The 26,813-nt window shown below is 36.6% G+C and overlaps 1 protein-coding gene across 2 annotated transcripts in view; it reads left to right on the forward strand.

Annotated features, from left to right (window-relative positions):
- The window catches only part of LOC138809758 (hyaluronidase-4-like), a 43,441-nt gene that overhangs the window by 14,122 nt on the left and 2,506 nt on the right, over positions 1 to 26,813 (forward strand). Inside the window, exons 2-4 of one of the 2 annotated variants that reach the window (XM_069996672.1) lie at positions 20,264 to 20,341; positions 22,785 to 23,733; positions 26,215 to 26,304. In XM_069996672.1, coding sequence (XP_069852773.1) covers positions 22,813 to 23,733; positions 26,215 to 26,304 — 1,011 coding nt within the window. In that variant the 5' untranslated portion in view covers positions 20,264 to 20,341; positions 22,785 to 22,812. Of the gene's footprint in view, positions 1 to 20,263; positions 20,342 to 22,015; positions 22,686 to 22,784; positions 23,734 to 26,214; positions 26,305 to 26,813 lie in introns of those variants that run through there. The other variant, XM_069996671.1, reaches the window with a different exon arrangement.

A 26,813-nucleotide genomic window follows, 5' to 3' on the forward strand; every position in this document is an offset into this window, starting at 1 on the left:
AACTTAAGTTCATTTCTTGCTTAAATTAGGTCCTGGAAGTCTCATAAAACCAGATGCAGTAAGTTATATTTTCAACATTCTTGACTTTAATAGAAGGTTGTTATAATACAACATTAGGAATTCACTTTTATGCCACATAGTTTATTTGATTGTAAATGTATAGCTGAGTATATTTGTCTTAAGTAATATAAGCTAATAGTCTCCATAAAAGTGCTAAATAAGATATTCCTTTGGAATTTAGTTGCAGAGAAAGAATAGGCTTACTGGAAGGATTGACATGATTGCTTTTTATAATATATTACCATCTTTTTGATACACAATCATATTAACTTTGTCAGTGCTATCAAAATTTTGGACATTTTTGTAACACCTTTACAAGGTTGAACATATTCATACTTCCAGGCAAATAATTTATGTTTTAATTCCAATAAAATTATTTTTACTTTAATGAATACCTATTTTTTTTTCTTTTGGTGGTACTAGGGATTAAACTCAGACTTTCTAGTCAAGCACTCTACCACGTGAGCCAAGCCTTCAGACCCTTTGCATTAGTTATTTTCGAGATAGGTCTTACTTTATGCCCTGCTGGCCTGGGCTTCAATGCTCCTACTTGTGTTACTGAGGGTGACCACTATACCCAGCTATTGTGCTTTCTCAGTTGTAGGGAACTATGGAGCTGAACTGTGAAACCTGGAAAAGGTTTGAGAGGCTGGAAGGCTGAGAGTTGGACATGGAAGGGTTAAAACAGCTCTGGAGAGAGTTAAGAGACTGGAATGCCAACTCCCCTGCCCCCATCCTTAGGTCTGGAAAGGCTGAGAGGACCTTGTGTGCTGGGGACTTTGAAGGCTGGACAAAAGAGCTGCCAGCATAACCTTGGGATGCTAGATAAGGTGAACTTTATATCTGGACTTTCCCTGGGCTGCAGTCTCCTGTCTCAAAAGAATAAGGGAACCAGTGTCTCTCACAAACTCTGTTTTGACTCAGATTGTCATATTAATATAGATGCTTTATTTTTACATGTATACATGGTAGCCTTCCCTGTGTAAACTCAAATAAATATGCTTGCTTGTGTGAACTTGAGGCCCAAGGGTCAGAGAGCCTTGGAACCCCTGGTGTTCTGCTAATGTTCCGTGTCTCTGTGTTATTCTAGGTTACTTTGGCTCAGGTATCCTGTCATGCTGTCATGGGTTACAGTTAGCAACATTCAGTAACTGGGATGACAGTTGTATACAATTGTTCCCAGCTATTGGTTGAAATGGGGCCTCTAGAACTTTCGTGCCTTTACTGGCCTTCAACCTCCATTTCCTAACCTAGGCCTTCCAAGTAGTAGAGAATATAGGCTTGAATCTCTGTCCTTGGTTACAAATACCTTTTAAAAAGAACACCAAGTTTAATGTGTTAGATATATTTTTTAGATAGCTTAAAATGCTAACCTAAAAGTTAGTTTCTTATACTATCAGTAGAATACATATTCATTGGAAAATATTAAACTGTTCACCTTTAAGACTGGCATATTTAGTCCTCCCATGTTTGGTTCTGATTTTCTACTTGGTAACATTATTGTATATAACTTCTATCTCCTTACAACATCTTTGTCAAAGGGACTCATGGCTATAGTTGGTAGAAATCTACATACAATTTGCTTATTTTGAAAGGAAAGTGATCTGTGTCTATTGAAAAACTCAAGATACACTTCTTCAAACTTAATTGGATGCAGGCTCAAAATATTAGGCCTCAGCCTTTTATTCTTCACTTGTCAGCCTTCTTGTGCATAGCATCATAATCAGCTAGGCTTTTGCCATGTGCTAGTTCCTTGTAGCTCCAGGCTGTATTACCAGAAAACATATAAATAATATCATTGAAAACAAATAAAACAAAGTATACAAAAGCAAAAAAATCCTCTTTCCTATTTTTTTCTACAGTAAAAGTCTGAAGTCACTGCCCTGATCATGCTGGCATGGCATTTACAGTGCTCCGAATAATCAACCTTGAGCCAAACACCTGGGAAAATGCATTAGTTCCACCCATACCACATATACCTTTAGTGATGTAGATGGTTTTCTAAAGGAAAAGAGAGCTATGGTTGCCAGCCATAGTGATAGTGAATGCCAGACCACCAAAAATATCAGTTGTATAATCACCAATAGGATTGTCAGATTTAGAAAAAAGAAAAGAAGACTGAAGAACCAGGATGATTTGTAGAAATGTATGCAATATTTGGAACAATTTATAGTAAAAAGTTATTTATCTGGAATTCAGATTTAATTGGGTATTTGTACTTTTCCCTGGCAACCCAACTACAAAGGCATATAAATAAACTCAATAAAGAAGAACAAAACATGTAAGGTTAACGTGAACTTTGGTGCAACAGAAAAATAAGTTACTTCATGTTAGACAGCCAGTTAGTTTAACCAGAATTGGGTCATGTAAATACTGCATCTCCATAATAAAAGAAAATATGTTTGTAATCAAATTTCAGTGCTCAAAAACAAAGTTGATCTCCTTTGTTTAAGCAATGCCACCTCCACCACACTTAATTTTCATAGGTTTGATTGTTATAACCTAAATCTATATCTATATCTATCTATCTATCTATCTATCTATCTATCTATCTATCTATCTATCTATCTATCTATCTATTTTTGTCAATTGTGGGGCTTGAACTCAGGGCTTGGGTGCTGTCCCTGCACTCTTCAGCTCAAGGCAAGTGCTCTACCACTTGAGCCACAGTGCCGCTTCTGATTTTCTAGTGGTTTATTGGAGATAAGGGTCTCATGGACTTTCCTGCCCAGGCTGGCTTTGAACCGTGATCCTCAGATCTCAGCCTCCTGAGTAGCTAGGATTACAGGCGTGAGCCACCAGCACCAGGCTTCTTTTTATATTTTTTACTTCACTTATTTAGCACTTGTGAAAATGCAAAGTTATCTGGAACATTTTGGTTGTTAATTTGCATTTTGGGCAACAGTTGCCACAATACTCTTGAATCAGAGATCAAGAGTCTGGGGATGTTCTTTGCCTATGTCATCTGACAGACTTGTATTAAGCAGGAACATTCATCAGTACACAGTGTACATCTGCACCATCCTAATTTTAGTAATAGCACTTCAGTTGGCAAGTGAGGTTCTGCTTCTGTTGCATGTAATCTTGGTAAGGTTGTCAATTTAGGAGTTTGCCATCTTTAAACAGGTAGAAATGAGATCCAAGTTCACCCAGCAAACAGTCACTCCCTGAAACCTGTATTAGAAGGATCTGATTCATTCTGACGGTGGCCAGCTGGGGAGTGTATACATAATTTTTTTCCTTTGAGTATGATACCCAACAAAGGAAGTATCTCTCATTTTTATGCTAAGATTTGTACAACCTACTATATCTCTCTAGAAGCTTCTAGTCTGTTTCACTTTTTAGAATCATGCCTTTAAAAGTAGATACTGTATCATCTTGACATTTTAAATTATATTCTTCATGCCAGCTTATAAACTGAACATAAGAATCAATCAGTATTGAAGCAGAATTTCTGTGCTATGATTACAATAAGAAGAACATAAATAATTAGTGTGTTATCTATATCTGTTTAATATCTCCTCACTCCTCCTGCCAAGGAGAATTATGGGTTTTAAGAGGAGGCTCTTCTTCAGTTAACCAGTCTTAACCTTACCTATTATGTTCAAGATATAATGTAAAGTTCTTGGGAGGATATAATGATTAGGCACATAGTTTTGGGTTTTGTGCTGGTGGCTCATGCCTATAACTATTGCGACTTAGAAAATTGAAATTGGGAAGATTTTGGTTCAAGGCCAGCACAGGAAAGTAATATTGTTAGTACCTTCTCAATGAAGAGTTGGATGTAGTGATGCGCAGCTAGCTATGAAGGGACTCCCCACATAGAATAATCACACCTAGGCAAATCCAGGCAGGAAACAAGACCTTCTCTGAAAAATAACTAGGAGAAAACAGGACTGGAGATGTGAGTGAATGGAAAAGGCCCTTGAGTAGCAAGTGTAAGATATAGTGATCAAGCCCTGGTGCTCTCTTGCCCCATCCCCCCAAAGAGCATTGTGTATTGTATGTGTGTGTGTGTGTGTGTGTGTGTGTGTGTGTGTGTGTGTTTTCTTTTTAATTTCAGTGTGGTGGGCTTCTAGAAAATCACCCCTAAGGTGGAGTTTAGTGGTTTGGCCATATACAGGAACATCCATGGGAGTTTCGGAAGAGTCAGAAATAGGAGCAAGGCAAAGAAAAGTTGAATTGTTGAAATGCTACCAAAAGCAGCAATGGTTTTGGCCCATCCAGGAAAACCTCTGGAGCTAGAAGGGCTTTTTGGGATATTCCCAAGATATTGATTATTATTTTTATTAATACTAGCTGCCAAGAAGGGACATGACCTTGACTGTGATATCTACCTGCAATTGGAGGAATTGTGAAGGGGCCAGATACTGAAGGTTATCTACCAACAGCCCTTCAGAGTATCAAGCTGGAGTAACAAGCTCTGGGTGGATCTACTACAGTTACTCACCTAGTACATGACATTCAGAGATTCAAAGATCTGTCTGCCTACTTTGCATAAACATTTTACAAATAATTTTGGAGTTTTAACTCCAAAGAAAAGAAGTTTTGAAAAAACTGGATCACTTACAAATACAAAATAAAGGATGATATTCAGACAAGGGTGCTTTTTTAAAAAATTAAAACTAGGGCTTTTAATTCTATTATTAGGCTGGATATAATACAGAATAAAGGAGAAAAATTCACCACATTTTATCACAAGATAAATATTTATCCCATAGCTTGTTACCTAGAGATTGTAGACTGGCATTTGGAAATAATTTCCCTAATGGTATTTTTAAATAAAGTCATCATGGAGGTTTAAAGGAAGACCTTGTAGAAAGAGTCACTTTAAAGCTGGACAATTCTGGAAAGACAGGTAGAATGATGAGTCAGGGAGTTGTTTCTGGTTGAGTGAAGGGTGTAGGCCAAGTCATAGGATTGGGATGAATGGGGTTACAATCACACAGTGGAATGCCCACGAGGAGCATCAGTCATATAGAGATTAATAGTGAATACATTGAGACTTGAAACTAGAGTTTAGTAGATTCAGATTGTACACAGTGTGGAAGTAGTAGAAGTTTTTGAGCAAAGAACTAATCAGAATTACACTTTAGTAGAAATAGGTTAGGAAAAAAGTTTCATTTATCTCATGTACTGAAAAGTGGTTCCCGTGGCACAGATTCTGTGTTTCTTTATGAATATATTGTTAATATCTAAGAAGGGTAAGAGGAAGACAGATTTGGGATATGTAAAGGAGGAGATAAATGAGTTACATATATTAGAAATAGAATTACTAGGATGTAGCAATCAATCTACTGGGCTTATGTGGTGGTGGTAGTACTCAAGGAGAACGAAGAGACAAAAGATAATGGTAATTTCATCAATAGAGTGAGGAAGACATAGAGTTTGTAAGGACGATGAAAAACTACTAGTAGGACTAATAGATTTAAATGCTTCAGGAAGAGTAGACTAAAGGGAGGACCTATTTCTTTAAAAAAATGTTTATTATCTTTAAGTAGCTGTAGAAAGGAAATGCCATGTAACAAAGCAATTTATGAATACAATGCACCTTGCTTGATCAGTGTCACCCCTTCAACATTGTCATTCCCTTTGACCCACTCCATTCCTACTTTTCTTAATTTTGTGGTATATACAATGAATTCTTTACTGCATTCTTTCCATCTCCTTCATTCATGTACCCCTCTCCCCTTGTTCCCACTTGCCTCTTGGTTGTACCCAGTTCCCAGTGTTAATTTTGTTGGGCTTTAACCCAGTATTTCTAAACTAAAACAAGGCTATTTTTCTTTTTCACAGGACTGTGGTACTATCTGTGTGTGTGTGTGTGTGTGTGTGTGTGTGTGTGTGTGTGTGTGTGTGTGTGTGCACGCGCACGCGCACGCGTGCATGCATGCCTACACACTCGGATACTAGGACTTGAATACAAAGCCTTATGTTCTTGCCCCAATAGCTGGCACTTTAGCAGTTGAGCCAGTCTGTGATTCTGATATTTTGTTGGTTCATTGGAGATAAGAGTCTCTTGTTTTGTCTGCCTGTCTGGCTCTAGACTGTGATCCCATTAAGATTATAGATGTGAGCCACCAGTGATTAGCTTCTGTAGTATCAGTTTTGATCCTTTACCTGCAGGGTTGAAATGTATATGAGCTTTTTTCAGAGATGATGTATCCCTTTAAGTGGTTTCTCAACCCTGGTTAATTAAAGGATTGCTTGTGAGCATAAATAACATATCCCTTAAGACTCTTAAAATTATGACCCAGCAATCCCACTCCTGGATATTTACCCAAATGATCACAAACAAGGCCACACTAAAGCTACCAGCACAACTGTGTTCATTGCAGCATTATTTACCATAGCTAGGATGTGGAATCTGCCCAGATGCCCCTCAATAGAAGAATGAATCAAGAAAATATATATCACATTGCATTGTGGTATATATACACAATGGAATTCTATGCTTCCATCAGAAAGAATGAGATCGCTCCATTAAAAATCATGTTAAGTGAAGTATGCCAGACCCAAAGAAACAGGCTCCATGGTGTCCCTCATTTGTAATAATTAGTGTATGTGTAAGATAGTCCTAGCAGAGGATCACAATAGCTCAATAGCTATGTACATATGACCACATAAAATGATGCTAAATAAAATGAACTCCGTGATATGGAAAAAAGAGATTTCTGGGGTTTTCTGGATATTTTTTCCTTCCTTCCTTCCTTCCTTCCTTCCTTCCTTCCTTCCTTCCTTCCTTCCTTCCTTCCTTCCTTCCTTTCTTTCTTTCTTTCTTTCTTTCTTTCTTTCTTTCTTTCTTTCTTTCTTTCTTTCTTTCTTTCTTTCTTTTTCTTTCTTTCTTTCTTTCCTTAGTGTATTGTGTGATGTTATTTATTTTTTCTTTTCCTCCAGTTTATTCTCTGTAGTTATTGTTTCTGATTACAGTACCTTTTGTCTTGTATATATGTTTATCTAATATGGGGAAGGAAAGGGGAATCAAAGAAACGGTGGGACAAAAGGTGAACCTCTGTAACAGCAATACTGGCTAGACACTATGTTAGAAATGAACTTGTCAACTTGGGGGAGAGGGATTGGGCTGGGGGGAGGGAAAGTGGGAGAAAGCAAGGGAAGGGAAGGGGTAACACTGTTTGAAAAGAAATGTACTCATTACCTTACTTATGTAACTGAAACCCCTCTATACATCACCTTTATAATAAAATAATACAAATTTTGGCTGGGCACCAGTGGTTCACGCCTGTAACCCTAGCTACTCAGGAGGCTGAGATCTGAAGGTTGCAGTTCAAAGCCAGCCTGAGCAGGAAAGTCCATGAGACTCTTATCTCCAATTAACTGACAGAAAACTGGAAGTGACACTGTGGCTCAAGTGGTTGAATGCTCACCTCAAGCTGAAGAGCTCAGGGACAATGCCCAGGCCCAAGTTGAATCTCCACAACAGACTTTTGTCCCATGAAATACAAAAGAGAACTAGTCTATCTAATTTAAATAGTTACTTTTTTTTAAAAAAAGAAAAAAGCTCATTTTGTATTCACAAGATGATAACATGGAAATTTTGGGTTATATTTTAAAGGGCTTTATAGATGCAATTTCTAAGCCATTGTGCCATTTTTATGGAAGAAATTCTCCTACAACGACTTATACTTTGTGTGTCCAAAATAGTAGCTACTGGCTACATGTGCTTGTGAGTACCTGAAATGTAGTTGTTCAGAGTTAAGTATAAAATACATGACAGATATCTCAGCATCTAGTATTAAAACTATATAAAGTACTATTAGTTTTATACAGATTAACTTTGAAATAATATTTTGGATATATTGGATTATACAAAACATTACAAAATTAACATCATATATTTCTTCTGTTTACTTTAATGTGGCTTCAAGAAAATTAAGAGTCACATATATGGCCTGCATTATTCTCCCATTGAACAGAAATGATTCATGCTTAACACTTGCACACTAAGCCATATCCATTTAACTGAATTTTTAGCTCATGAATGTAAACATTTTTAGCCATATAAAATTCTAAACTCTTTAAAGATAAGTTCTACATTTCTATTTTTTAGTTTTCCAGGTGCTTATTGCATCTGCCAGTATTTCATAGATTTCACCATATACTTGCTGATTTGAATTAATTTAAAATACCGTTTCCATAAAACCTTGAGCTACTTTTAGATTGTGTCCTAGATAAAGGTGTTATAATTATGACCAAAATTGTATTGTTATAAAAGTATTTAGTTAAAAATGTATTAATGATTAACAATTATTTTAAGTTCATCATGAACTCATTTCTCTGTTTGGTTTTATATTTCCATAATAGGAAATCTGAGAAAGTCATGAGGTAAAATTTCTTTATTGATGTTTGTGCTTATTTGTAAGGCTTTTTGATTTTTAATAATTATAAGAAGTAATAGCTGAAATTTTAAAATTCCAGATAATCATTATTGACTACTTAGTTTGAGATAAATTTCCGAAGATATAAATTTATAGGAATGTCATAAGAAACTTATGGGTATATATTTTAAGGAGATGCATCAATTTATTTTTTTGGTGGTATCTCCCTCCTTCCTTTTCTTCCTTCTACCTTGTCTTTTTTTTTTTTTTTTTTTTTTGTCAGTCGTGGGGCTTGAACTCTGGGACTGGGTGTTGTCCCTCAGCTCTTCAGCTCAAGACGGACGAGTGCTCTACCTCTTGAGCCCCAGTGCCACTTCCAGTTTTCTAGTGGTTTATTGGAGATAAGAGTCTCATGGACTTTCCTGCCTGGGCTGGCTTTGAACCGTGATCCTCAGATCTCAGTTTCCTGAGTAGCTAGGATTATAGGTGTGAGCCTCCGGTGCCCGGCTTGTCTTCCTTCTTTATTTTCTTCATTTCATCCTCCCTCCTTTCTCCTTTGTTTCATCTCTCCCTCCCTCTTTCCCTCACTCCCTGTCTTTTATCCCTTCCCTCCTTTCCCCTCTCTCTCTTATTTCTTCTCCTCCTCCTCCTCCTCCTCCTCTTCCTCCTCCTACTCTTTCTCTTCCTCTTCCTTCTCCTTCTCCTCCCCCTCCTCCTCCTTCTCCTTCTTCTAATCATTATCACAAATCACTTGGGAGATGGTCACAAAAATTATATATATTTTTTACCTCCAACTCATTAGTACTTCCTAAGATAAAGATATTCATAATACAATGATACTAAGTCATAGAACAATATATAAGTCCTTTTGACAAGAGCACTAAACAAGCAGAAACTGTGATTTCTGCTTATTAGGATCATAAGATGCCAGGTGTCATTCAAGTCATATGCATTTGGCTAGAGTGATACATGTTGAATTGAAACCCCTTTGTACAACTAAAGAGATTGAATTGAAACCCCTTTTGTACAACACAGTGCTGGTAGTGGTGCTGTGGCTCAAGCGGTAGAGCACTCGGGGATAGCGCCCAAGCCCAGAGTTCAAGCCCCACGACTGACAAAAAAAAAAAAAGAAGAAGACAAGGTAGAAGGAAGAAAAGGAAGGAGGAAGATACCACCAAAAAAAATTGATGCATCTCCTTAAAATATATACCCACAAGTTTCTTACGACGTTCCTATAAATTTATATCCTAGGAAATTTATCTCAAACTAAGTAGTCATGATGGCATACATCTGTCATTTCAGCTAGGTACTGAGATCACAAGGACTTTGTTTCCAGGCCAGCCTGGATAAACTATTTTTCAGACTCAAACTCAAGAGAAAAAAACTGGGTGTGGTAGCTCTTGCTTCTCATTCCAGCAAAAGTGGAAAGTAGAAATAAGAGAATCATAGTCCAAGATGGCCTGGAAAAAAGTGAGACCCTCTTAAAGCAAGAGCAATAAGAGCTGGGTGTGCAGTTTAAACAGTAGAATATCGGCTTAGAAAATAAAAATTCCTAAGTTCTCAAGGCCACTGACATTTTGATGAGCAGTGCAAGTCTGTAACTTAGATTACTCCTTAAATGTGATTCCTTTATGAAGTTTTTCCTTCTTGCATCAAAGCCTTTATTGCAACCATTCCTCAAAATCATTTTCATTGTTATCATCACTCATAAAAGAAAGAAGAGGATATTGATTGATGCAGGCCTAATATTTTGAGTGGGAAGGCTTTCAGACAAGATTGCATTTATTAGTAATTTTCTTAGCTATAGCTATGATAAAGGCACTAGTGTTAGAAAAATAAAAACACGTAATTAGGTTTAATAACCTTTGTGATCTTCCTGTTATTGTTATTGTCAGCACAAATAGTAATATTATATATGGACTGTATATATTGTTTTATCTCTTAATTAACATCAATGTAGTCCTTTCAAAGTTAGCCTTAAGAGTAGAGTTATTACATACCCGCCATGATTTGTCTGGCATAATCTGAGTTTAACTTATTGGCCTAATATAATTAGTTAAAAGTTCTCTCTTGCACTCTAAAATTGTCCCAGTATTGGCAGTAAATTACAAGATCACCCTTCATAGGAAACATTTTTTGGGGTTCAAAGGGTTTGAACTCAGGCCCTTTCACTTATTGGGCCAGCATTATACCACTTGAGCCATACCCCAAACTCCCAAGTAGCTCCCAGTGGAAGGGGTGCCTTCAACAAGTAATTGGGAAATCAAGTCCTGGAAAAACAAAAACAAAAACAAATTAATAACATGTATGAAAACCAAAGAAGACATTTTATTGGATTGACTTAGATCAGTGATTCCTAAATTTATTTCATGATGAAATTCTTGTTATTTTTAAAATCTGTAATACATATTAAAGTTCCATAGAACATACTTAAAAACAGTTATTACTCAGAATTTTTCAAGGTCAGACTTTTGGCTACTAATTTTCTGTTGGGGAAATTAGTTAGTTACCTTAAGAATAGAAGAGATGGGCTGGGAAGGTGGCTCAGTAGTAGAGTGCTTGCCTTGTATGCATGAGACCCTGGGTTTGATTCCTCAGCACCATATAAGCAGAAAAAGTTGGAATTGGCACTGTGGCTCAAGTGGTAGATTGATAATCTTGAGCTGAAGAGCTGAGGGACAGCACCCAGAGTTCAGATCCCATGCGGACCAAAAAGAAATTTTTTAAAAAAATTATGTAAGAAAATATATAATATTTGTATGGTAACCCTCTCTCTTGGTCTAGAATGTAGCAATGATATTATCAGATATCTACTTAAGGAAATGATTTTCTTTATTTCATGAACAGTAAATCTGAATTTTAGCCCTAAAATTTGGGTTTATTTTACTTATTTTTAATAAACATTTATTCTATCCCTTCTACATATCTAATCAAGGGCTAGTATTGATCACATGAAAGTCAGTGATTAAACATGATGTTTACTCTCAGGTTACAAATAAATGTCCGTTGGTTTATCCCCTCTGTGTAGGGACTTTTCCCCATTTTTTGGTTTATCAGTTGTTTTTCATAAGTGCATTTCTAGTTCTTGCCTTATTATTGACATCGTATTAATGCCAGTATAATCTAGTGGTAGAGCATTCATTAACAAAACAGAAATAAATGAAGTGCATTCAATGTTAGGACACTAAGGAGCCCTTAATAGTTGCATTCATACCCAACAAATGGGTGATCCCAAGGAAACAATAATGAACTCCCCAAAGCCAATCCTGTTAACAGCATTAGAAACTGACTAAGCATGAATTGATGATCCTACTTGCACCCCCTGGTTTTGATATATGAAAAACACTTTGGCTCCAAAAGACAAGAGTGTTAGGTGAGTGAAAAGGTAAGTCCAGTGCTTAAGGCAGGAAATTATAACCTGGCTGTGAAGGAGGTAGTAATTCTAAGATTGGCCAATATTTAGGCAAACAATGGGAATGAGCCCTATGGGTTTCTAAGGGAATATATCAATACGTTGAAAGCAGTCAAAGCCAGGAAGAATATCCTGGTCGAGCCAGGCATGGTAATATATGCCTCTGATCCCAGAATTTAGGACGTTGCAGCAGGAGGATTACAAGTTCTAGGACTTATTAGGCTACAATAGTGTGGTCTGGGCCAAAGAAAAGAAAGAAATGAGAGAACAAAAAAATTTCAGCTTTGTGACTCTATGACACAATAACAGAGAAATTAAAGCCAAAAAGATAATTTTTGCTTATGATTTCAGAGTTGTAGTTTATACTCAACTGGTGTCATTGTCTTTGGGCTCAAGTTGAGGCAGACATCATGGCAGGAAGTACACAGTCAAGCAAAAGTGTCTCATCTTTCAGTAGAGAGACACCAAAGAGACAAAAGGCTGAGGATAAGATATACCATTGAAAGGCATGCCCTAGTAATCTACTTACTCCACAAATACCACAATGGCAACTGATAAGGGTAGCACCCTCAGGGGCTATTGTGTAAACTAATCACTCAGTTCTAGAGAGACAATCCAGATTCAAACCAGAACAGATTGCCTGCAGGCTGAGAAGAACATCAGCTTGTTAAGGAAGATTTGACCCAAACTCCACCTCTTGCCTCTGTACACAGTAGCATTGGTGATTACATTGATTAATCATTGAAATAAAACAAAGTTTTATCTGCTAAGCGCACACACACACACACACACACACACACACACACACACACACACACACACACATGAAATTACTCAATTCTCCCAGGGTTATTAAAATAGATTTTCCCTGAGGAGGAGCTAGATAAGTAGAGCCAGGAAGAAAATTAAAATGCTGGGACAAAGTGGCATGTGTATTTCCAAGGAGAGTTTGTAGAAACAAGTGTTAGACTTGTCCATGTAATACCATGTTCCCTGTTGCTTGGAAGTTTAAGGTAACATAAAGTCAAACAAAAGTTTAAAAAGATAATTGAGAATCAGATTGAAAGTCTCTGTAAAATTCATGTAAGGAAATTAAAAAAAAAAAGACCCATGATTTATAACTGCTATCACTTGGCATATAGTTAAGAACATCTCAGTGTTGGACCGCCAACTCTGTAAGTGCCCAAAGAGAAACTTTCATAGATGTGTTAAGTCTGTAGCAAAGAAATAAAGTATGTTGAATCACCACCACTATGCACAACAGCTTTTAGATCCACCCTTTCAATAAAATGTCACAAAGTATTTTAGTAAGAACTTCTGCCAGAAAGTACTTGGCTGCTGCAGCAGCAGCTGTGTTTTTGTGTGTGTGTGTGTGTGTGTGTGTGTGTGTGTGTGTGTGTGTGTGTGTGTGTGTGTATTTGAATGTGTGTAATGTACTAACAACAAAATATTTTTCTTGAAGAGTTTAGTTATGTGGCTTGAATATCTTTTATTTTTTCATCTGCATAATAATTTTAGCATACTAGAGTTTCGTATTTTTTCAAACTTTAATTTGAAGCTATTTATAAAAATAAAGTCAGATAAATGAGTTCTAAGTATTTAGCTAGAATTTCAGCATAGATTTTCTATATACATTGTAACAGTAACAACGTAATTGGTTTTGGTAAATTTGGCCTTCATTACTCTTGAACTTTACATTTCACCAGTTGTAAAGCTGTTCAATTCAACTAGAAATTATGACATAAGCCCAAGACTGACCTCACTGAATGAGTGGCCAAAGGAAAATAGACATTTAGAGTTTTCCTGGCTGCTGACAAGAGTCTTTGGAAAGAAGTAGTTTGGAATATTCTTACTGTTGCTAACGAAGGGAATTAGAGAAGTCAGAAATAGGAAACCAGGAAGAAACAAGTCTGTCAGCATTCAAAACTGATTAGTAGGGGATTACTTTGTGGTTTAAAAAAATCCACAGTGTTTCAGCAAATTTAGTTAGTAATGTTTATTCCAAAGGACTTTTGTTCCTTGCATGTGTTTTGCTACAACTAAATTTGCTTAGCTTAACTCTATAAAGAGCTTTACAAACCACATGTGCTTTATTTTCGTTTGTCAGTTTTGTATGGTTACCAGCTCTACTGAAAACAGGCGCTTCCAGGATGTGGGAAGCCTTGGCAGTCCCAGGCTTAGATTATGTGATTGTTGTTCTTGTTACAGTACTGATCTTGGAATAAGTCAAGATACTAAGCTGTGACCTCCCTCATCAGCAACTAGAAGCCAGTGAATTGTGTTAGTTAGAGTCCCTTACATAGAACCAAGCAATGAGAAATGGGATTTTTCCTGAAGAAAAACACTTGGATAAATGATATTTGCTTAGCTGTTTTAATACTTCTTCCATAAACAATGTTAAAATCAGAAAAGTTTATTTCTTTTAACAAACTCTTACTGCGATTAGAGTATTTGATATTTAGATTAGAGAATAGTATATGAATTGAGATTCTGATGATCTGCACTAAATTTTCTACTTATTTGATTAGCCTTATCTAAGGGAGGCTAACTCCTTAGATTCAGTTTTGCCATCTTCAAAATGAGAATGATGATACTTACATCACAATGACAAGAAGATCAAGAGAAGTGTTATATGCTGAAGTATCTCATTAAAACTGTTAATGTAGCTGAGATCTGAGGATCACAGTTTGAAGTCAGCTAAGGGCAGGAAAGTCCATGAGACTCTTACCTCCAGTAGACTACTCAGAAAAAGCTGGAAGTGGCACTGTGACTCAGTGGTAGAGTTCTGGCTTTGAGCATAGAGAGGCTCAGGGATAGTGTCTAGGCCCTGAGTTCAAGCCCCAGGACCAGCCAACAAACAAACAAATAACCACAAAAAACTTCTGTAATGTGCTATACTGATTCATTTCGTGTATACAAACATATCTCTACCTCCTTTTGCTTCTTGAAGTTCATTGAATTGAGCTAGATTAAGGCAATCTCAGCTGGATGCCAACCTACAAAAGAAAGTGCTAGATTACATTCAATTGAATTATATTTAATTTGCAAACCACATATGCTTTGGTTTTCATTTGCTGGTTTACATTTAAAATGTAAGTAGTTGCAAACTGCAAAAATTCCAAGGTCCAAAAGGCCAACTATAATGCCTGCAACAGAGACATGCTTCATCTTTTTATTTGCAATTTTGATTAGTGAATATACTTCCCATGTAATGATTGCATTGCCTTGGCCCTGTAGAAACCAATGAGTAAAGGAACTTGTTCCTTTTCAAATCTTTTTCATTAATACAAATGTGCACATCATCTAAATAAATACTCAACAATAATTTTTGTTGAAAGCTGTGCTAGATGGTTGTTTGTCAATAATGCTCGGGTCCTCCTGCATCCATAATGATTTTTTCTCATATCTCACCCTCCACATATCTCTTTACTATGCTTTATTAACTACTCCTATTTTGCTTCAAATAAATAATCAATTCTTCCATTGATGCCTTTTCTCCCCTCTTATTTCAATTCAGAAAACTAGGATACTTTCAGATTTTTTTTGTTTTTTGTTTTTTGTCGGTCATGGGGCCTGAACTCTGGGCCTGGGCGCTGTCCCTCAACTCTTTAGCTCAAGGATAGCACCCTACCACTTGAATTGGTATGTTTTTTTTTTTTTTTTTTTGGTCGGTCGTGGGGCTTGAACTCTGGGCTTGGGCGCTGTCCCTCAGCTCTTCAGCTCAAGGCGAGCGCTCTACCACTTGAGCTACAGCGCCACTTCCAGCACCCTACCACTTGAGCTACAGCACCACTTCCAGCTTTTTCTGCTCATGTGGTGCTAAGGAATCCAACCCAGAGCCTCGTGAGTGCAAGGCAAGCACTTTACTACTGAGCCACCTTCCCAGCCCCTACTTTCTGATTTTTAAAGCTTTAATTAGTTTAAAGCTTTGATTTTTAAAGCAAAGAAAAAAAATAGTATATTAAAAACATGCATTAGTTTTAAGACATGTTCCAGTTAAGAAATGCTAAAATAATAATAATACTAAAAAAGTCTTATTCAGGAAACAGGATGACATTTGCTTCTAAGGAAAACTCTAGCACCTTCTCTGTTTTAGTACGTATCAGAAATGTGTTAACTATAAAGGGTAGAAGTTACAGGATAAAAAAGTTGCACCACTTTTCTTGACACATACTTGCATACACTTTTCTTGGCATATATAGTATTAATTACTAGACAGCAATTGGTTGTTATTGCTCAGATTTCCTGGGGCATTATGAAGTTCATCCTGTGCGGAGGAAGGTAAGAAGGAAGGGCTTCTTGAAGTTTATTCTTGTTGCTTCATTCTCATGCCAGATATTCAAATTATGTTGCCTATTTGAAAGTAATCTGGCTTGTGGCTTGTATAGAATCTTTCCTAATGTATTCCTTTTCAAATGTCTTGCCCTCTGTTGGGTTTCTTGGTAGGAATGAAACCTGTCTAACAACCTTGAGAATCTAGTTGCTGGGACCCAGCCACCCCTCTCTCCAATTCCAAACATTATCCCCTTTCTGTTCCTTTTCCCAGATTAGGAAGGGCAAGTTTCCTCAATGAGCTGGAATCACAGACATCTTCATTTCTTCATGAAGAGTTTTGTGTTTGTTAAGTGGGTGTTGAGGGGGTAATTGCCATAGAAAGAGAGAATAAACTTTGCCTTTTCATTTTACTATGGTGAGTCATGACACTAAGGGAGATCCTGAGAACTAGCAGTCAGTGTGGTGTGAACTTTTACTCCCTCTCCACCCTCCCACCCCCATTGGTCTTCCTGAGGAAGAAGCTACAGTTCTTATTCCTTGAACCCCCACTAGGTAGAATAGATTATGTCATTTACAATCAAATATTTACTCAATGAACTATTTTGTGAGTTACTGTTTTCATTTTCTATAGCAATTCTGTCCAGAGGAATATTTTAGATTAATTAAATTATGAAACTAGCAGATTGAGCTCAAGAACACTTCTTCTGCTCTCCAAGCATAATGTTTTCATGAATCTTCCTCCAGATGTACAGGGAATATGGGTTGTTAAACATACTAAATTAGGCTTTTAAAATTCTCACATGGAAAAGAGATTGAAATTCTGCTTTTTAGAAACAGAAGATAGAAGTTGTTCTATCTTTTGGTTACCACTATGTCTATCAACATATTGTAGATTTAGTAAAATGTTCTGAATTTAGATGGAAAAGTACACATTGTTGATAAAGCACAAGGAATATGGCTTATTAAATTATGAAATTAGACTTTAAAAATTCTTGGATCTAAAAGAGATCTGGATTCTGCTTCTTACACCAGAGAAGTTGTTCTATCTCTCTGTACCACTGTGTCTTTTCACATATTGTGAAGTTAATAAAATGTTCTGAATCTAGATGGAAAAGTACACACTGTTCGCTGAGGTTACTGAATTATCTTTGAGAGTGAAATGTTTGGTGGGTACACAGATCCTTATACTTGGTTTTTGTTACAAAGTTAACCATTCATTGATAAATATCAAGAACATTTTATGTGAGAACCAGGAATTTTCCTGATTACAGTGCAGCCACCAGTGAACCCTTCAAACCCTGTGCTACTTTACTACTTCTGCTCACCAATTCCCTTATTTAAAATACTGTTTTAAGACACTGTTCAAGGTCATTCTGTAGACAGTGTAAGCTCATGCTGCTAGTTTTCATCCTTTTGTAACCTAATGAATATCCCCAGCAGACCACTGACATCCATGAAAAATTATAGTCACTCTTATAAGAATTACTTATGGTGCTTGTTATAGCATCAATAAATGAGAAAATGTAAACCTTGGACACACACACACACACACACACACACACACACACACACACACACACACACATACATACACACACAAGAAATCTTGAAGGCATGGCACTAATGAAATGGGGAATGGGAAACAGTTTTTCTTTAGTTAATTCATATATGCTTCATAAACATTTTTTCATATAGATATAGAATATGAAGGAAGTGAGGGAGCATGTTACCATCAACCATTTCAAGGCATAGAAAAATTAAGAATCTTGAAGTTTATGGAGCTGGTATTAGAACAGAGGTCTTCTGACATATTATCTAATGATCTTCCTGTTGTACCGTTCATTAATTACAAACCAAATTTCAGTAGTACGTATTACCTGCAGCTTTCTCTTGAAACATGGTGCAAAAAGTTTTCATTTATATAAATTATATCTACCTGAAAACATGACTACTTATGAGCTCTATGTCCAATGGAATATCAGGTTGTTTTTAAAAGAATGAATTATAACTTATAGCCTATTTATTCTAGGTAACAATTTAGCTTGTAGTGACCGACTTGTTGAATTAATTTCAAGGACTGAGGAGGATCTATACTACAATGCCTTTCATGAAGTTGGCAAGTTTGGAATACAGTTTTTGTTATCTTTATATAAAGTGATAATAGAATATTGGTAATGTGCTATATGGAAAAAGTGGCTTATCTATATAAATGAATAAATAGTAAATAGCTCCTTGAAACCTTGTTTGTGTGTGTGTATGTGTGTGTCTGTGTGTATGTGTGTTTTAATAATACTTGTACTATTTAAGACAAATAGAAGACTTTATGCAATATTCCAAACCTGGCCTGGTCCAAATTCCTTAATGCAAATAGAGCCCGCACATAGGAAGGTCTCAGCAAATGTAATTTATTTTTGTCTTTTATTACTTAAGAACAATTTGATTTATTTGCTAGAAAAGACTCTATATTTTGCTGTTATAATATTCCAAGCATTTTTCACAGTAATAGGATCTGAGATTCAAAGTAGCTGGGTTTGGGTTGATAACATTCAGAATTTCAGGACATAGGAGCTAGCTATGGTTATGGATTGCTCAGTTATAAATATGCCTAGGTTAGTCAGATTTGTTCCTAGTGGAATGTATAAGTTACTTTGAAAGAGTCATGATTCTGAATCACAATGGGATCCATACAAACAGGAGATCTTTACCCAAACTGGAATAGAATAACACTGGTTCCTTGAGTGCGTGGGTGACAGAGACATAGGATAGGATGCTTTGTTAATAGCATAGTGCCCAGAAATTAAACCTTCCCCAAGGGTTTATAAGAAAACAGCAAGCCAAATATTTGTAAACTATGCTGAAAGGACAAAAAGCCTCTACAGAAAGTTGTTTTGCATCCAGGCTCTCAGAAAATAAATTCCTAATATTTTAAGCCACAAATTTGTGTGACTTTGTTACACCATTCCTCAGCCTGCTTGACATTTTTAAGATGAGTCTTCACACAATAGCCCCCTGTACTTGCTGAGGCCTTCTTTCTAAGTATCTTTCCTGAGTTGAGTAAAATAGGGTATGAAGCCTGAACATTTATTTCTTACTCCAAAGAAAAGCTCATCAATATCTGGGAAAAAACCAACAACAACCCAACAACTTGTTTTTAGGTGAACTTTGAACTTTTCCAAGGTAAAGATCAGAACTATTTATAAGGCACTAAAGGCAAAGGTAAAAAGCAATAGTTTAAATGACTAACAGTGAAAGTTATAGACCAAGGGAGAACAGGAAATGATTAGTAGAGCTGAAACAGCACAGGGGAGTTGTTCAGATCTAACCATACCCGAGAAGGCTCCTTTCGTCTCTCTGCTTTAAGAACTCACAAAATTATTAAGTTAAAAGATATAAATTGATTTAAAAGAATAAATGTTTATGTCATATGTTAAATATGCTAGGAACCTCCAAATTATCATTTAACTAGTTTACTGTCACACCAGATGTCGTTGATTCTATTTATAAAGAAACTCAGACATAACTTTCCTAAGAACACAGATGCAAGAGGCAATGGAACTAGGATTAAAAATCAGGTGTTCTGATGCTTTAGCCCCAGAGCCCACGTGTTGAACAATCGAGTTGCTGTTAAGACGCCGTAGAATCCTCAGGAAGAGAGGGGCAGTTAGCTAGGAGGTTGGAGGTGTGCCTTGTAAGGGGATATTAGTATCCCAGCCTCTGTGGTCTCCCTTTGCCTCCTGTCTACCATCAGGCTACCAGGTCTTCTCTGCAGGCTGCTGTAACCCAAAGCCAATAGTGCCACCACAGATACAAAGCACCAGAGCCAGATGACCATGGGCTGAAAATCCATGAAACCTCCGAAAATATGATCCATAATCCTTGCTCCTTTTACGTTAAAAAAACTTAGTTACTTCTCAGTAAGGAGAAGCTAACATCTGCTTACACATACAATTATCATACGACTTAGTAATTAACGTATGACTTAGTGATCCCATTCCTAAGTATATGCTCGACAGAAATGAGAACGTGTCTGTACAAAAATGTATGCAATGATATTCATATGAGTGTAATTTATAGTAGCCCAAAGAGGAAATGACCCAAATACTTATTGTCCTATGAATGGATAAGCACACACATACTACACACATAGAATAATATTCTGTTGTGTTAATTTCTTTTTCAGGAAAAGGAATGAAATGTTAATACAACAAGCATGAGTCTTGAAAACATTGTGTGAAATTAAAGTCACAAGTCACAAAAGGTAATATAACTTATGATTCTATTTATCCAAAATGGCAAAACCAGATTAATCTACAGAGAAAAAAAGTGATATCAGTTGCTGGTGATTTGCTAACTAGTCTGTGTTAATTGGAGGCAAACAGAGAGATAAAAATTAAAAAAAAAAAGAATCCTGGAAATGGGTTCTTTGCTGAGAATCATCTTAGAATGAAAGAAATACCTTGTTACTAGGTGAGAGAAATGATCCCTGAACAGGAGTGAAATAATAGCTAAATGAGTAAGAAGACCACTAAAAGTCCCCTAAAACACCTTAAAATAAAATCAGGCAATTAGTTTGAGAGCCTGGGCTCTCAACCTGGGCACAGAAACTGATTCACTGGAACTTCTTGGTGTGTATACTTGGGTACTATTAAGTATATACCTTTCAGTAACTATATTGGGTAAAGTAAAGTAAAAGTGCTTTGATGTGAGCCTGGGTTAATGTGGCTAAATGATCATTGATCAGTTAATAGGATGGGAAGTTTTGGGCATGTATTGCTGTGATTATTCTTATACCTTCCCATCCTATATAGAAGCTCTGCTATTCTCTCTTCTGATTTGTGCATCACAGAAGATGCTGGAGGAGCACCAGGGAGAGATTTCAGAACTAGCCTATTACTGCTTCAAGGATAACTTTAAAAAAAAAAAAAAGGCTACCTAAATCGCCAAAACAATTTTTCAAGTTCTGAGAAAGAAGTCAACTAAGTGATAAAGCCCTACCATACTGGCCTACAGTAGATGTGAAGGGCCCTCTGCTGGTCATGTACTAGTAAGTGCTGAGTGAATTGGAGGTAAGGGCTTACTTTTGGCCTGGCCTGTGTAAATTCTCTTCACATCGTCAAGGAACTTGGGTCTTTAGTGAGAATTATCCCAGTAAATAGTCAATAACCTCATTACCAGAGCCTGTTTTTACCTGAGTAGCTATCATTGCAAGTGGTAACTTGAAAACTCGTATGCCTTCCTTTTATCCTGGTTTCCTGAAAAAAGGTTTTAGCCTCACATTTCCCAACTCTAAAGCTCTCAGAAGAAGCTCTTATGTAGAAGTCTAATCATGTATGATAACAATATTCAACAAAATGCCTTGAAATTAGATGATTCTGTTAGGTCACCATTCATTGTTACCACCAGATGGTAGTAATTCCTTGCGTCTCTCACGGACAGAATTTCAAAGTTTGTAGAGAGGGCTGGGAGGAAAGCCACTTCCTGCTGATATGTAAAATAATACAAATTACACACAAATCCAACTATTACAACAATAGCATCTAATGGATGCAACAGCAAATTATTCACATTTGTTGATCTAAGAAGCCACTATACAGAGAGCCTATAACTTTATGAACCAGGGGTGTTATGTTGTGATAACCTGCACATGATTTTGGTTAATGTTTATTTTCCTTTCACTTTTAATAAAGATAATTTAAATAAAGACAGCAATAATTACATACAAAGTAAAGCATACCTCCTAAACAAAGCCTGAACTTAATTATATCCAAATAAAACCTGTGATTCCCTTATTTTTAAAATGTACAGTACATGAGAAAATAGTTTTGATAGAGAGAACTTCAGCCATCTTGCTTTTATGCTGAGATCTTATTGGCTGGAATGCATCAACTATTAGATAACCCTTAGATTCTGGGAGAATTCTGTGGCAGTTTTTGTCCCAACTGACTAGGTAGAAGGGATTAGACAGCCAAGTTTTATTTGGAGTTTAATTGCTGAAAATAGAGTTCAATTTCTTCATGGGAAAATAATGGACTTAAATAGCTAATAGGTTTTAGGACTTATTTATGTAGCCAAGAGAAGATAATACCCAAATCCATAGCCAACAGCAGAAAATTGACATCTCTGTTACTGCTTCATCCTATGCTATTCCAAGGGTAACTTCACTGTTTTAAGAACAATCAAATCTCTCAGGCCAGTGTGCTTCAAATTATATACAAAATATTACTTTCTGATAGTACAATTTGATATTCTTTCATTTAATATTTGCTTGAAAATGTCAGCATTTGTTAATTCCTGACAGGGAAGTCACTCTTGGAGTGATTAATAAGAAGGTATAACGATCCATTCAGACTCTTTTTCCTAGTTCAGCTTTTAGCCAAAGGCTTTTCTTTGCACTATAATTTGAGTTATGTATGTGGTTACAGAATATTACTTCAGAAAAAGTAGCAGGTAGAATTTGTATAGCAGGTTTGTTTCTGGATGAAACTTTTTATCGATTTTGTTCACTGGGCTTTTTTTCACATTGCAAAGAGGGCAACATCTCTTTTTATTTCTTCTTGTGTTGAGATGGAGCGACAAATGAAGTCACCATATTAATAAAACTTGTAAGTCTTTGAAATATTTGGTTTATTCATTATGTATCTGAAAATTAAAGAGACATCTGTCTGACTACATCATGTGCTCTTTTTTCTTATTTTTGGCAGGTTGCTGGAATGCTGAAACTTACCAGCTATGGGTAACCCATGGGTCCCGTGGTTAGGAGAGCTACTGTTATTTATCATGGCCGCTCAATCAGTCTTCAAACCAGCAATGCCTCCAGTGATCAACGATCAGCCTTTCAACATTTTCTGGGCTGCCTCAACAATATACTGCAAGAATTTCTTCAATGTGAATATGAATCTTGACGTATTTAACATTATATCAAACCCTTTGGAGACACAAAGTGGATCAACTGTTACCATATTTTATCCAAATGAATTGGGATATTATCCTTATTTCTCTCAAAACGGAAAATCCTTTAATGGAGGGCTACCACAGAACACGAGCCTTTTTGAACACCTTCAGAAAGCTGCCAATGACATTGCAAAAGCTATTCCTTCGTGGCGGTCAGAAGGACTGATTGTCATTGACTGGGAAAACTGGAAGCCCCAGTGGGATAGGAACTGGGGCAATAGAATAATATTCAGGAACCACTCCCTAGCCCTCACCAGACGCCAGAATCCCGATTGGTCAGACTCAGAAGTGAGAGCAGCTGCGCGACAGGAATTTGAAAGTGCTGGCAAGAGTTTTATGAATGTTACCCTTGCCCTCGCATCAGAAATGAGACCCAAAAGTTTATGGGGCTTTTATCTCTATCCGGACTGCTACAATTACGATTACATAATAAATCCAGCGACCTACACAGGTAGTTGTCCAGAAGATGAAATTCTCCGCAATGACCAGCTCCTATGGCTGTGGGAGAAAAGCACAGCACTTTATCCTTCAATATACTTGAGAAAAGTACTAAAGTCAAGTTTAAATGCACTGAGATTTGTTCATCATCGAGTCAGGGAAGCCATGAGAATTGCTGAAATGGCTAGACACGACTATGTTTTGCCAGTTTTTATTTTTTCCAGGCCATTTTATTTGCATAGTATTGAAGTTCTGTCAGAGGTAAGGAAAAAAAAAAAGAAAATTTAGTTGAATGATATAGGAAATATAGAAAGAAGTGTTCAAGATATTTATTTCTCCTTGATAACAGGTTATTTTATTGTTAAAAGGATGCACTGTGTGGGGCTGGGAAGGTAGCTCAGTGGTAGAGTGCTTGTCTTGCATGCATGAGGCCCTCGGTTCAATTCCTCAGCACCACATAAGCAGAAAAAGCCAGACGTGGGGCTGAGGCTCAACTGGTAGAGTGCTAGTCTACAGCTGAAGAGCTGAGGGACAGTGCCCAGGCCCAGAGTTCAGGCCCACAACAGACAAAAAAAAAAAAAAAAAAAAAAAAAAAAAAAAAAAAAAAAGGATGTACTGTGTTTCTTCAAATGTCAAACCAATTCTCAATCATTGGCAATTAGACAGCATCCAGAGTTTGGATAATGAATCTTGCTAGCTTAGAATTCACAAAGTTTTTTTTTATAATATAATTTTTTATAATAATCCCTGTTTTCACTGTATTTGATGTTGGTACAATTTGTGGAGGGGAAGGGAAAAAAACAAATTGTTTAAATAGGGATATAGGTGGACCCATTGCAACAATGAGATGTACAAGACATTATGTGGAAAAATGAACTTTACAACTTTGGCATGGGGAAGGGGGAGGGGGGGTGAGAGAGGAGAAGAGGGAATTGGGAAGGGATGGGAAGGGGAAACAAAGGAGGAGGCAACAATGCTTGATAAGAAATGTACTCATTACCTTGCTCATGTAATTGTAACCCCTCTGTACGGTATTTTCACAATTAAAAAAGAATAATTATAAAACTTGGCTTAAAATAACATATAGATTAATTTTAGCTATCAGCTACAGCAGCAATTTTCCAAATCATAAACATACAAATATAGAGATTTGTTAAAAGTAAATTATCAACCAAGTACATTGTATTGCATTTTTCTGTTTCCCTTTACTAGACTAACTGCAAAGATGGCATAGGTGTTTTTGTTTTTTGCTGTCAGTTGTGGAGCTGGAACTCTGGGCCTGGGCTCTGTTGCGTCTGAGCTCAAGGCTAGCACTCTACAACTTGAGCCATAGCACTACTTCCAGTTTTTGAGTGGTTAATTGGAGATAAAAGTCTCATGGCAATTTTTCTGTCCGGCCTGGCTTGGAAGCTTGATCCTCAGATCTCAGCCACCTGAGTAGCTAGGATTACAGGCGTGAGCCACTGATACCTAGCAAGATGGCATAGGTTTTGTCTGATATTTCCTTATGTGGAAAAATGTGTTCTAGCAGTTATTGTTGAAAGATTAAATGTAGGTTATATAAACAGATATTATCTGTAATCTCAATGTAGGAGACTCAGAGATGTAAGGATGAACTTACATGGAAAAAATGAATTTTAAAATAATGGAAGTTTTTAAGTATTAGTTGGACTATTGTAAGGGTGCCATCATTAACAGGTGGCTACATAAGAAAATCCTTAAATCTTTCTCTATATGTGACAGTCCACAATTCAATTTCATTTCTCAGTATGTAAGTAGTCTATCTATTGGATCATACTCAATTCATTACCTTTGACCGCTTATGCTTGAGGTAAGAGCCTTTAAAAGTGGTAGCAATTATTACTAAACTATTTCAAAATGAATTCTATTTGGCTCAGATATCAATGATGAAATCAGACAATTTTGTCCTTGCAAGATTACTCTTAATGAAAAGGAACTTTTTATTTGTTAAGTTTAGGGGAGAAACTATCATAGTACAATGGCAAAATGTTTGAGCAATCTCAACAACTTCCTCTTCATCTCCCTCTGAAGCCTGAACTTCCATATTGGTCTCTAATTTAGCAATTTTTGATAGGGGTACTTCCTGTATCAGAAGGGAAACTACTATTTTGGTAATATTTATTCCTAGAAATTTCTTGAACATGTTGAATTTTACTTTGCCTCTGGATAATTTCATACAATTGCTCCTAATTCTACCTTCTGGTGGCAAATAAATTTTTTCCCTAAAAGCTGCTACACTGAATACTTTGAGAGATTAGTTGTGGGTACCAAAGTATCCTCAGTATGATATTCCTCAAGTGACAGATTTCTCAAATTGTGTCACTTTTCAAATCCTGTTTGGGGAAAAGACTAAGTTATTCAAACATATCCAATCCAATTATTATTGAATGTCTACAATAGGTAAGAAAAAAATACCACCAATACCAATAGTAGAAAATAATTGATGCAATAGATTATAATAATCCAAGCAATTACAATTGATCTTCAAAGGAAATGGGTGAAGAAATAAGTCTCAATGTTCACAAACTTGCCTGTAATCTTATATATCTGTACCAAGCAAGTTAAAAATGCATCGACAGAATCACCTTTCTAAATTCTGCCATAGACCTTCACTTCAAGAACAAAGGTGGCAATACTATTGTGTTGTTTATCATAGCTGAGAGTCTGAGCCTCATGAATGACTTATGAATGATAAATGATATCTAATACTTGCTTTTCCAGGAGGACTTGGTGCATACAATTGGTGAAAGTGCTGCACTGGGGGCAGCGGGAGTAATATTATGGGGAGGATATGAATATTCTGCTTCAAAGGTAAGCCACTATTCCTCTCAGCATTCTCCATACATTCCAGATAGAATATAAAGCCCTTACAACTATCTCTGATTACCTGTGCCTTTGACTTTAATGAGCTTCAGAGAACAGAGACTACAATAGTGTGAGCACCTCTTGTATACCAGCCATGTTGGTTATTAGAGAGAGGAGAAAGCGGAGTCTCCAACCAGGCAACCTGAAACAAGAAACTGAATATTACAGGCTAATGGTGTGATCTGGGGCCTGAATTCTAATGAATCCATCTAAAACTTCACACTAAAATTGTATTTACTACTCAGGAACTTTAGTAGGTTGCATGCCATGATATATAGGTAACAAAGTAAAAGAATGTGAAATTACAAAATTACAAAAGGGTGGATTCACTTAACTCGTTATGACATTTAACAAAGGAGTTAATGTTAAAACTACTCTGGTTGTTATCAATACATTTTTTTTTTTTTTTTTTTTGTCGGTTGTGGGCTTGAACTCTGGGCCTGGGCACTGTCCCT

This window comes from Dipodomys merriami, unplaced genomic scaffold, assembly GCF_024711535.1.
Source record: "Dipodomys merriami isolate MVZ:Mamm:240054 unplaced genomic scaffold, mDipMer1.0.p SCAF_5, whole genome shotgun sequence".
Taxonomy (NCBI): Eukaryota; Metazoa; Chordata; class Mammalia; order Rodentia; family Heteromyidae; genus Dipodomys; species Dipodomys merriami.